Source organism: Heterodontus francisci, chromosome 8, assembly GCF_036365525.1.
Source record: "Heterodontus francisci isolate sHetFra1 chromosome 8, sHetFra1.hap1, whole genome shotgun sequence".
NCBI lineage: Eukaryota > Metazoa > Chordata > Chondrichthyes > Heterodontiformes > Heterodontidae > Heterodontus > Heterodontus francisci.
In genome coordinates, this window is record NC_090378.1 from 23,595,960 (window position 1) to 23,609,091 (window position 13,132).

The 13,132-nt window shown below is 44.5% G+C and overlaps 1 protein-coding gene across 1 annotated transcript in view; it reads left to right on the plus strand.

Annotated features, from left to right (window-relative positions):
* The window catches only part of ccdc18 (coiled-coil domain containing 18), a 216,038-nt gene that overhangs the window by 10,075 nt on the left and 192,831 nt on the right, over positions 1 to 13,132 (plus strand). The window contains exon 2 of the mRNA XM_068036805.1: positions 7,948 to 8,083. Within this exon, the coding sequence (XP_067892906.1) occupies positions 7,977 to 8,083 (107 nt within the window). The 5' untranslated portion in view covers positions 7,948 to 7,976. The remainder of the gene's footprint in view (positions 1 to 7,947; positions 8,084 to 13,132) is intronic.

Consider the following 13,132-nt stretch of genomic DNA (forward strand, 5'->3'; position numbering starts at 1 on the left):
GATAGATCTTTTGGATTTGAAGGAAATGAAAGGATATTGGGATAGTGCGGAGTTGAAATAGAAAATAAGCCATGATCTTAATAGACGGTGGAGCAGTCTTGAAGGGCTGAATGGCCTACTCCTCCTGTTCCTTATCTTGTGTTCAGACTTGACAATTCTAATGCACTCCTGGCCTCCCTCCCACATTCTATCCACTGTAAAGCTGAGATCATCCAAAGCTCTGCTGTCCCTGTCCTGACTTGCACCAAGTCCCTTTCACCCGTCACCCCGTGCTTGCTGACCTACATTGACTCCGGTTAAGCAGCGTCTCAGTTTTTAAATTCTCATTCTTGTTTTCAAATTCCTCTGTGACTTCTCCCCCCATCTGTGTAATTGGCTCTAACCCACAACCCTCCGATATATCTTTGCTTCTGTAATTCTGCCTTCTTGAGCATCTCCGATTTTAATTGCTCCACCATTGGTAGCCACACCTTCAGCTGCCAAGACCCTAAGCTCTGGAATTTCCTACTTAAACCTGTGCCTTACTTTCCTCCTTTAAACATTTGTTAAAACCCAACTCTTGTGAAACACCTTGGGATGTTTTATTACATTAAAGGCGCTATATAAGTACAAATTGTTGTTCGGAGTAAATCAGTATCATAAAATTGGAGAATGTTTGTGAGGATTTATGGTTGGAAGAGCTTGCTGAAGTAAGGTGGGCAATACCATAGAGGGATTTGAAAATTACATTTTATAAAATCATTTCAGAGGCACAGCAGAGCTTGGTAAGGATGTTTCACTTTCTGCAGGTGAAAGTTGGTGGTGTTGTGACTATATTGTTTTTGGAGGATAGGAGGGGGCTATTGGAAATGTCAAGCCTTGAGGTAATAAAGGCATAGATCAGGGTTTCAGTAGCTGTGGGGGAAGAATTGCGGGCAGAGGCAAATGATATTTTGGAAGGGAAAGAACACTATCTCGAAAGCACAGTGCAAAAACTGTTGGTGATAAAAATGAACTTGAAACTAACTGTCCCTGGTATTAAATAAAACTTCAGTGCATAGCAATCCCTACATATCCTTAAACAAAACTCTTTTACTTAAGGAATTTCCAGTGGGAAATCTTATGGCTATAATCAATTGTCAGTTAGTTAATTAGTAGATCTTACAATCAAATCAAACTGTTACCAATTTGCTTTAGATCCCATCTAATTTTTACATCTATAGTTAAAATGAGTGCATGCCACAATGTTCAACAGTCAGCAAGAAACATTAACAGCTGAACCTTTAATTAATTAGCAATGATTGTATACAGTTATTTCCTCGGTGGACAAGGTAGAACAGGGTGGCGCAGTGGTTAGCACCGCAGCCTCACAGCTCCAGCGACCCGGGTTCAATTCTGGGTACTGCCTGTGTGGAGTTTGCAAGTTCTCCCTGTGTCTGCGTGGGTTTCCTCCGGGTGCTCCGGTTTCCTCCCACATGCCAAAGACTTGCAGGTTGGTAGGTAAATTGGCCATTATAAATTACCCCTAGTATAGGTAGGTGGTAGGGAAATATAGGGACAGGTGGGGATGTGGTAGGAATATGGGATTAGTGTTCTTTCTTCTTTTGGGCCTCCTTATCTCGAGAGACAATGGATACGCGCCTGGAGGTGGTCAGTGGTTTGTGAAGCAGCGCCTGGAGTGGCTATAAAGGCCAATTCTGGAGTGACAGGCTCTTCCACAGGTGCTGCAGAGAAATTTGTTTGTTGGGGCTGTTGCACAGTTGGCTCTCCCCTTGCGCCTCTGTCTTTTTTCCTGCCAACTACTAAGTCTCTTCGACTCGCCACAATTTAGCCCTGTCTTTATGGCTGCCCGCCAGCTCTGGCGAATGCTGGCAACTGACTCCCACGACTTGTGATCAATGTCACATGATTTCATGTCACGTTTGCAGACGTCTTTATAACGGAGACATGGACGGCCGGTGGGTCTGATACCAGTGGCGAGCTCGCTGTACAATGTGTCTTTGGGGATCCTGCCATCTTCCATGCGGCTCACATGGCCAAGCCATCTCAAGCGCCGCTGACTCAGTAGTGTGTATAAGCTGGGGGTGTTGGCCGCTTCAAGGACTTCTGTGTTGGAGATATAGTCCTGCCACCTGATGCCAAGTATTCTCCGAAGGCAGCGAAGATGGAATGAATTGAGACGTCGCTCTTGGCTGGCATACGTTGTCCAGGCCTCGCTGCCGTAGAGCAAGGTACTGAGGACACAGGCCTGATACACTCGGACTTTTGTGTTCCGTGTCAGTGCGCCATTTTCCCACACTCTCTTGGCCAGTCTGGACATAGCAGTGGAAGCCTTACCCATGCGCTTGTTGATTTCTGCATCTAGAGACAGGTTACTGGTGATAGTTGAGCCTAGGTAGGTGAACTCTTGAACCACTTCCAGAGCGTGGTCGCCAATATTGATGGATGGAGCATTTCTGACATCCTGCCCCATGATCGTTTTCTTGAGGCTGATGGTTAGGCCAAATTCATTGCAGGCAGACGCAAACCTGTCGATGAGACTCTGCAGGCATTCTTCAGTGTGAGATGTTAAAGCAGCATCGTCAGCAAAGAGGAGTTCTCTGATGAGGACTTTCCGTACTTTGGACTTCGCTCTTAGACGGGCAAGGTTGAACAACCTGCCCCCTGATCTTGTGTGGAGGAAAATTCCTTCTTCAGAGGATTTGAACGCATGTGAAAGCAGCAGGGAGAAGAAAATCCCAAAAAGTGTGGGTGCGAGAACACAGCCCTGTTTCACACCACTCAGGATAGGAAAGGGCTCTGATGAGGAGCCACCATGTTGAATTGTGCCTTTCATATTGTCATGGAATGAGGTGATGATACTTAGTAGCTTTGGTGGACATCCGATCTTTTCTAGTAGTCTGAAGAGACCACGTCTGCTGACGAGGTCAAAGGCTTTGGTGAGATCAATGAAAGCAATGTAGAGGGGCATCTGTTGTTCACGGCATTTCTCCTGTATCTGACGAAGGGAGAACAGCATGTCAATAGTCGATCTCTCTGCACGAAAGCCACACTGTGCCTCAGGGTAGATGCGCTCGGCCAGCTTCTGGAGCCTGTTCAGAGCGACTCGAGCAAAGACTTTCCCCACTATGCTGAGCAGGGAGATTCCACGGTAGTTGTTGCAGTCACCGCGGTCACCTTTGTTTTTATAGAGGGTGATGATGTTGGCATCGCGCATGTCCTGGGGTACTGCTCCCTCGTCCCAGCACAGGCATAGCAGTTCATGTAGTGCTGAGAGTATAGCAGGCTTGGCACTCTTGATTATTTCAGGGGTAATGCTGTCCTTCCCAGGGGCTTTTCCGCTGGCTAGGGAATCAATGGCATCACTGAGTTCCGATTTGGTTGGCTGTATGTCCAGCTCATCCATGACTGGTAGAGGCTGGGCTGCATTGAGGGCAGTCTCAGTGACAGCATTCTCCCTGGAGTACAGTTCTAGGTAGTGCTCAACCCAGCGGTCCATCTGTTTGCGTTGGTCAGTGATTAGTGTAGGATTAGTATAAATGGGTGGTTGATGGTCGGCACAGACTCGGTGGGCCGAAGGGCCTGTTTCAGTGCTGTATCTCTTATTAAAATAAAACTGTCTGCCTCGTCTCTCGAGTTCACTCAACTGTTGATTCAGCCAGGTCCTTTTAAAGGGAGAAAGTGATTGTCTACTGCAGGTTGAACATTGCTGGATTGATCCTGCTTTTGAGGGATGAGTTGGGAGAGCCCTTCTTGCCCATTACAGGAAATCCTTTAAGTCCTTTCAAAAAGGATATAGTATTGTGCATGTTGTACTGTCTGTTACAGTTTCACCCTTTTCCCAAAGCTTGCTGACTGTTCATGACTACATGGCAGTTTTTGTAAGCTGACAGAGTCCTGTACAAATGAAACGTGTCTTTATTGATTGCCATATGTACCCATGTAACATTCCCTTACCACCGCCCCCCCCACCCACCCAATTTATGGTGCATGAATGCCCACTAAATTCTTCCACCATTTCCAAAGGTGATTAAATATGGTGCCAACGTGCACAGGCTAAAACTACTTGGTCAGAAGTATTTAGATGAGGTATATTGGCTATAAGTAGAAAGACACTGCAAGAAATTAAACAGCACAAGACTTAAAAAAAAAAACTAGAATCTGTACACGTGATTAATTATCCCCTCTTTATCCCAGTATTTCTTCTAAATGCAAGTTGTTTTCCTGGGGCATGTTTTGGTAAAGTTGGGAGACTCTTCAGAGGAATTTATTGGGATCAGTTGAAGTTAATTGGTTGCAGTAGAGTTTGAGTTACTATAAAGTTCCTTGTGGTGCTAGTACTTTTATCATCCTCTGGATTCCATAGAGAATGCATGCTAAAAACCAGAAGAGAAATGATTAATCAGAGATGGGGGTGTCACCGAGAAATACCTTCTCTATTGATGACTGCATTAAAGTGCTAAAATATATCATTCCCTTCAGTTAAAGATCGAGAGATAGGTAATAAAAAGTCAGTAAATAACGAGCTTTTGTATGGTGGTTAACCCCGCCCCCCCCAACCCCCCACCTTCCTCTTATGAAGTTTCCTCCAAACTCAAATTATTCCAATGCTCTCCTGACCAGCCTCCCATCGTCCACACTCTGTAAAATTCAGTTCATCCAAAACACTGCTTTCAGCCTCCTAACTCGTACCAAGTCCTCTTCAACCATCGCTCCTGTGCTTGCTCACCTACTTTGGCTCTTGGTGCAGCAATACCTCGAATTTAAAATTGTCATTGTTGTGTTCCCTCCATGCCATTGCCTCTCCCTATCTTTGTAAAGAAAGATTTGCATTTACATAGCTCTTTTCACAACCATGGGGCATTCCGAAGTGCTTTGCAGCCAATTAACTACTTTTGAAAGGGAGTAATTTTTATAATATAGGAGACAAGGCAACCAGTTTGTGCATAGCAAGATCTTTTGCGTTCATGAGGGCAGACTAGGTCTCTGTTTAATGGCACCTCAGTAACTGCATTGAGTTGTCAGCCTAGATTAAGTGCTACGGTCATTAAAGTGGGTCTTGAATCCACAACTTTCTGACTCCGAGGCGAGAGTGCTACCACTGTTACTTCGTCCAGCCCTATAACCCTTCAATAACAATGTGTTTTTCTAATTTTGGTGTCTTGTGCAACCTCAACAGCTTTTAGTAGTTTAGGCCTGAAGCTCTGGAACCCTCCTTAAATATCTGCCTCTATAGCTCTCTCTCCTTTAAGGTGCTCCTTAAAGCCTACCTCTTTGACCTGTCATCATATCTCCTTATGTGGCTTGGTCTCAAATTTTGTTCTAATTATGGTTATGGTAATATAGTTGTTGTGAGTTGAAATCCCAAATAGTGAAAATGAATTCAATAAATATGCTCATTTGTGAGGTGTTGAAATAGCGATCTGCCTGAGGGCAGGTCTTCTCATTTCTTCCCACCTCGCAGTCTTGTGCTTTTCTCTTCAGTTGCTCGTTGGAGCCTCCCATTTTCAATTTCAAGTTGTCTAACAGCTTTCTCTTTCTCTCTGTTGGACTGCATCCCTCTAATCTTCCTTCAGTCCCCTCCTTCAGCAAGTTCTCATGCCTTGGAATATGGCCAATCCAACCTTGTTGCTATTTCTTGATGATATTCACTCATGATCTATTCTCCTCCACCATCCTGAGAACTCCTTCATTGCTGTTGTGTTCTTTTCAAGTGACCTGCTCTATGCTTCTCCAGAACCACATTTCACAACTTTCTAGTCTTTGGATGTCTGCTTTTCTCAAGGCCCACCTTGAATTTGTGAGGTAACAATGGAAAAAATGACAATGAAAGCTGCTAGGTTGTCATTAAAAACATTTTTATAATGCAGGGAACATGGCAACCATTTGCGACTCCTCAGGTAATGAACCAGCCCTTGTCCAGATGCAGCGAGGCCTGGACAACATCCAGGCTTGGGCTGATAAGTGGCAAGTAACATTTGTGCCACACAAGTGCCAGGCAATGGCCATTTCCAACAAGAGAGAATCTAACCATCTTCCCTTGATGTTCAATGGCAGTAACATCGCTGAATTCCCCTCTATCAACATCCTGGGGGTTACTATTGACCAGAAACTGAACTGGACCAATCACATAAATGCTGTGGCTACAAGAGCAGGTCAGAGGCTGGACATTCTATGACAAGTAACTCACCTCCTGACTCCCCAATGCCTGTCCACTGTCTACAAGGCACAAGTCAGGAGTGTGATGGAATACTCTCTACTTGCCTGGATGGGTGCAGCTCCAACAACACTCAAGAAGCTCGACACCATCCAGGACAAAGCAGCCCGCTTGATTGGCACCTCATCCACCGCCTGCAATATTCACTCCCTTCACCACCGACGCACAGTGGCAGCAGTGTCTGTTATCTACAAGATGCACTGCAGCAACTCACCAAGGCTCCTTTCACAGCACCTTCCAAACCCATGACCTCTACCAACTGGAAGGACAAGGGTAGTAAGTGCATGGGAACACCATCACCTGCAAGTTCCCCTCCAAGCCACGCATCTTCCTGACTTGGAACTATATTGCTGATCCTTCACTGTTGCTGGGTCAAAATCCTGGAACGCCCTACTAGCACTGTGGGTGTACCTACATCCAAGGACTGCAGCAGTTCAAGAAGGCAGCTGACCACCAGTTTCTCGAGGGCAATTAGGGATGGCAGTAAATGCTGGCCTAGCCAGCAATGCCCACATCCCATGAACAAATAAATAAAAAAACAGTTTGCACATAGCAAGATCTTTTATGTTCATGAGAGGGCAGACTGGGTTTCTGTTTAATGGTATCTCTGATGATGCAGCATTCCTTTAGTAACTGCTTTGAGTTACTAGTTCATTCATGTCCTTTGATAAAGGGAATGTGCTACTCCTTTTCTCTTCGTCCCCTTGCAGTGATGGAGCAAGCCACTCAGTTGTTTCAAGGTGGTCCTCTGCAACATCTTTGTGGTAATTTGGAATGCATAATAAGTACAGTCTAGTCAGTGCTGCCCAAACATTTTTTTAAAATCGCCTTAACCTTGCCAGTAGAACACAAAGGACTATGCAAATATTGTTAACGTTCAATATCGTAGAATGGTGGACATGTTTCACATGCCCACATTTTGGGCAATGAAAGATTTCAGTGGAGGAGTAAGCATCTGAAGCTTCAACTAAAAATGCTGTAAGTATATAATTACAATTGTCTTTTCCATCTAGGATCCTGTCTGGAGGAAGTAATTTGAGCTTTAAACTGTAGGGTGAAGTATTTTTCATAGGTGGTGCTTTTGGTGGTAGCAATTTGAGGTAATGGAATTGTCCAAGAAGCCTATTTAATACAATATTGAGCTATATTGGCTTAAGTACTATAATTGTGTAGTAAATGTTGTCAATAGTGAGTTTCTTTTATGCAACAGAAATCTATTATTTGACCAGTAACATGAGCATAAATTCAAAACACTAGAGAAACTATAGTCAGTGTTTAAATAATGGTAGAAACTACAGTAAGTGTTCAAATAGTAATGGGGCAGCCAAAATTTGTGTTTAGAATGGAGGAACAGATGTACTGTAAGTATTTAGTATTGTAATGACACATTTATTTGACATCATAGTGCTGTTTGTGGAATCTTGCTGTGCATATATTAGCTGCTGCATTACTCAACATTATAACTGTTACTGCGCTTAAAAACAACTTCATTGGCTTTGGAATGTCCTGTTGTGAAAGGCACTATATAAATAGAAGTTATTTCATCCTTTTTTTAAATTATTGCTTTTGTTTTGAGTTGATAATTGTACTATTTGATCCTTCAAAAATTTGCAAACTGAATTTAATCAGAAGTTGGTAGAAATCCTGTCCAGATAATGATCTGATTTGATTGTCAATGGGTCCATTAGGAATAAACAAAGCCAATTGTAAAATGTTCATTTTCTGAGTAATTTGAACGCTTGTTTTTGTAGCGTGGATAACATCTTCATGACGAACATTGATGCTTTGTTCCCAAAAGGACAAGTGGATGGATAATTTGGTAGCTTTGAGGAAGAGGCTGATGAAGACTGAAAAAAGTTTGCAAAGCCCAAGAACAGATTTTAGCAGGTTAGAATTTGAATAACAGCCACTGCTGCTGCAATTACCGAATCAGATAGTTATAGCACAAAAATGGGAATTTTCCAATTGAGCGTCCTAGTACATTCATGTAAGTAGGTAGTGGGCAGTGAAAATCAACTCTCAACTCCGGCACATAAGATCTAGTTAGGGGAGTGACTGACACCATTGAACTCAAGAAGACAACTGCGGCAGACCCTAAACTTCTAATAATTATCTTACCATCTTTCTGCATTAAATTCCATTTGTCACTCTTTGATCCATCTGCAAAATTAATTGAAGTCCATTTGAATACCTTCAGTCATACTTGCACTGAACACCTGAACTTGGTGTCACCAGAATACTTTATAAAATTATCTTCATAAGTACTTTTCCCTATAAGGCAGAAATGCTCACAGGAGATGGTAGCATAGTTATAGTGTTACTAGACTAGTAATCCAGAGGCCTGGACTAATGCTCTGGAGACATGAGTTCAAATCCCACTGTGGCAGCTGGGAGAATTTAAATTCAATTAATAAATCTGGAATAAAATTAACATTTTATATTACTTATCATGAAACTACTGTATTGTTGTAAAAACCCATCTCGTTCGCTAATGCCCTTCAGGGGAGGAAATCTGCTATCCTTACCTGGTTGGGCCTGCACGTGATTCCAGGTCCACAGCAATGTGGTTGACTCTTAACTGCCCCTTGAAATGGTGTAGCAAGCCACTCAGTTGTATCAAACTGCTACAGAAAGCATTGTGGGCGTAACTATACCACATGAACTGCAGCGGTTGAAGAAAGGCAGGTCAGCACCCCCTTCTCAAGGGCAATTAGGGATAGGCAATAAATGCTGGCCTTGCCAGATGCTCACATCCCAAGAATGAATTTTTAAAAAAGTCTTATGATCCCCTCTAGTCAAAGCCTTATGTGACTTTTTGTGCAACTCCAGTGTGTCAGCCCTTTTTGTGCTCCGTGGGAGGTTTGAGATGGTTGACGATGCCAGTCTCCTCCACCATTGTATTGCTTCCTCATGATTGCATTTCGACATGTCTCAACTTTGCCAGCACACCACCTTCAATGATATCTCCTCCTGTGCTCACACATACATCTCTGGTATGCCCATGTTTCCCTTTTTGATCTCCTCATCTATTTATTCCTTGGCAGAATTTCTGGCAAATATAGGGACAACTTTCACATGTATATCAACCCCCAGCTTTACAATTATACTAGAACACTTTATTTGGTATTTGTCACCATGATGCCTGCCGTCATCAAGCCATAGATCAACCAGAATTTCTTGTAGTTCAACTTTGGCAAGACAATCTATTGTATTAACTCCCTGCAAGAAATTCTGCACACCAACCCACCAGCAGATCTGGTAGCTCAAAGCTGGGCATCCATGAGGCACTATGGGCCATCAGCAGCAGCAAAATTGTATTCTACCACAATATGCAACATTGTGGCCTGGTATATCCCTCAGTCTATCAGTACCCTCAAGCCAGGTGACTGACCTTTTCAGTGAGGAGTGTAGGAGAGCGTGCCAGGAGCAGCACTAGGCATACCTAAAAATTAGTTGCTAACTGCTAACCTGTTGAAACTGCAACAAAGCAATATATGCATGATACTCAGCTGAAGCAGCATGCTATTGAAGCAATACCACAACCAGCGTATGAGATCAAAGCTCTGCAGTCCTGCCTCTTCCAGTCATGAATGGTGGTGGATAGTTAACAACTGTCAGAAGGAGGAGACCTCATGAATATCTACATCCTCAATGAGGGCAGAGCCCAGCATGAGTTCAAAAGGCTTGCACGCAGGGTTTACAAGCTTGAGGGGCAGTTGGAGTTGCTGCGGAGCATCGGGGACGATGAACGTTTCCTGGATTGTACATTCCAGGAGATGGCCACCCTATAGGCATCAAGAGTTAGAAACATAGAAAATAGGAGCAGGAGTAGGCCATTCGGCCCTTCGAACCTGCTTCGCCATTCATTATGATCAAGGCTGATCATCCAACTCAGTAACCTGTTCCCGCTTTCGTCCCATATCCTTTGATCCCTTTAGACCCAAGAGCTATATCTAATATACAAACAGGATAGTTAAGGATAGTAGATGGGTGGCCATCTGGATAAGTAGGAAGTGCAGGAGGCTTCAGAGTGTGTGCCATTCTCAAACCAGTACTCAGCATCGGAGACTGCTAGGAGTGACGACACCTTGAAGGGGTGCAGTCCAGATCATGGCACCAATGGGCAAGGGACTGCACGGGGAAGAAAACAATAAAGCGTAGAAATGCAGTTGTGACAGAAGAATCCGTAGTTAGGGGGACAGAGAGACATTGCTGTAACTGTCTTCGTGAGTCCCGCATGGTGTATTTCCTCCCTGGTGCCAGGGTACACGGCATCACGGACAGGATGCAGAATATTCTGCAAGGTGAAGTGGGGGTGGGGGGAAGGATGTGGTGGAGTAGTGAGCCAGCAGTTGTGGTACATGTGGGTGCCAGTGACCTAGGTAGGGCAGGTATTAGTCATAGAGTCGTACAGCATAGAAACAGGCCCTTTGGCCCACCGCGTGCATGCCGACCATAATGACTATCTACACTAATCCCACCTGCCTGCATTAATTCCATATCCCTCTATACCTTGCTCATTCAAGTACCTGTCCAGATACCTCTTAAATGTCGCTACTGTTCCTGCCTCCACCACCACCTCAGGCAGCTCATTCCAGATACCCACTATTCTTTGTGAAAAATTTACCCCTTTGATCCCCTTTAAACCTCCTCCCTCTCACCTTAAATCTATGCCCTCTAGTTTTAGTCACCCCTACCATGGGAAGCAGACTCTGGCTATCTAGCCTATCTATGCCTCTCATAATTTTATATACCTCTATCATGTCCCCTCTCAGCCTCCTTCGCTCCAGGGAAAACAGACCCATCCTATCCAATCTCTCTTTATAACTCAAGCCCTCCAAACCAGGCAACATCCTTGTGAATCTTTTCTGCACCCTCTCTAGCTTAATCAAATCTTTCCTGCAGTGCGGCAACCAGAACTGCACGCAGTGCTCCAAATATGGCCTAACCAACATTATGTATAACTGTAACATGACGTCCCAACTCTTGTACTCAGTGCCTCAGCCGATGAAGGCAAGCATGCCATACGCCTTCTTCACCACCCTGTTTACCTGTGTTGCCACTTTCAGGGAACTATGTACTTGCACCCCAAGGTGTGTCTGCTCAACAACACTTCCCAGGGCCCTGCCATTCACTGTATATGTCCTGCCCTGGTTTAACTTCCCACAATGCATCACTTTGCACTTTTCTGCGTTAAATTCCATTTGCCCATCCCTTGCCCACTTTCCCAGTTGATCTATATCCTGTTGTAACCTTAGACAACCTTCTTCACTGTCCACTATACCACCAATTTTGGTGTCATCTGCAAACTTACTAATCATGCCCCCTACATTCACATCCAAGTCATTAATATATATGACAAACAGCAGAAGGCCCAGCACCGATCCCTGCGGCACACCACTGGTCACCGGCCTCCAATCTGAAAAACAACCCTCCACTACCACCCTCTGCCTCCTATCACCAAGCCAATTTTGTATCCAATTTGGTAGCTCACCCTGGATCCCATGTGTTCGAACCTTCTGGACCAGCCTACCATGCGGGACCTTGTCAAAGGCCTTGCTAAAGTCCATGTAGACAACGTCCGTCGCCCTGCCCTTGTCAATCCTCTTAGTCACCTCCTCGAAAAACTCAATCAATTTCGTGAGACATGATTTCCCACGCACAAAGCCATGCTGATTATCCCTAATTGTGGTCCTACGGTTAGATTTTCAGAAGCTAGGGAGGAATTTTAAAAAGTAGGACCTCGCAGGTTGTAGTCTCTGGATTAGTCTCTGGCTTAATCACAGTGCCACATGCTGGCGCAAGAAGAAATAGGATGATATTGAGGATCAGTGTGTGGCTTGAGGAATGGTGCGGGAGGGAGGGCTTCAGATTTTTGGGGCATTGGGACTAATTCTGGGGCTGGAGACAAAAGGGAGGGATCGTACCACAGGAGGACTGGGACCAATGCCCTTGTACGAAGGTTAACTGGTGTGGTTCGGGAATGTTTAAACTAAGTTAGCAAGGGGGATGGCTCCAGCATGTAGAATTGGAACAGAGAAATAAGGTGCATAAAGGAGTGAGGGTGTTGGATGGTACTAAAGAATGAAGTAGTACCATATTAGATAGAAGCAGACTAAGAAGGACTATAAGGAATACAAAGCCAGGTTTAGAGTGCATGCATGTATGTAAATACATCAGGCCCTGGGGGTTTATCGGCCTTCAATCCCATCAATTTCCCCAACACCATTTCTCTACTAATACTGATTTCCTTCAATTCCTCTCTCACTAGGCCCTGTGTTCCCCAACGTTTCTGGTATGATATTTGTGTCTTCCTTGGGGGTGGCACAGTGGCGCAGTGGTTAGTACCGCAGCCTCACAGCTCCAGCGACCCGGGTTCAATTCTGGGTACTGCCTGTATGGAGTTTGCAAGTTCTCCCTGTGTCTGCGTGGGTTTTCTCCGGGTGCTCCGGTTTCCTCCCACAGCCAAAAGACTTGCAGGTTGATAGGTAAATTGGCCATTATAAAATTGCCCCTAGTATAGGTAGGTTGTAGGGGAATATAGGGACAGGTGAGGATGTGATAGGAATATGGGATTAGCGTAGGATTAGTATAAATGGGTGGTTAATTGTCGGCACAGACTCGGTGGGCCGAAGGGCCTGTTTCAGTGCTGTATCTCTAAATCTAAAATCTAAAAAATCTTTGTGAAGGCAGAGCCAAAGTATGCATTTAGTTGGTCAGCCATTTTTGTTCCCCATGCTCATGAATATAAAGTGCTCAGAAAAGATAGGGAAGGAAAAAGGGGAGGTGCGGTGGCAGTACTGATTAGGGAAGAGATTTTAGTATTGGCAAGAGAGCATGTCCTTGATGCAAGGACAGAAGCTATTTGGTTAGAGTTGAGAAACAAAATGGGTATTATCACACTAATAGGATATTCTATAGGCCTTCTATAGGAGA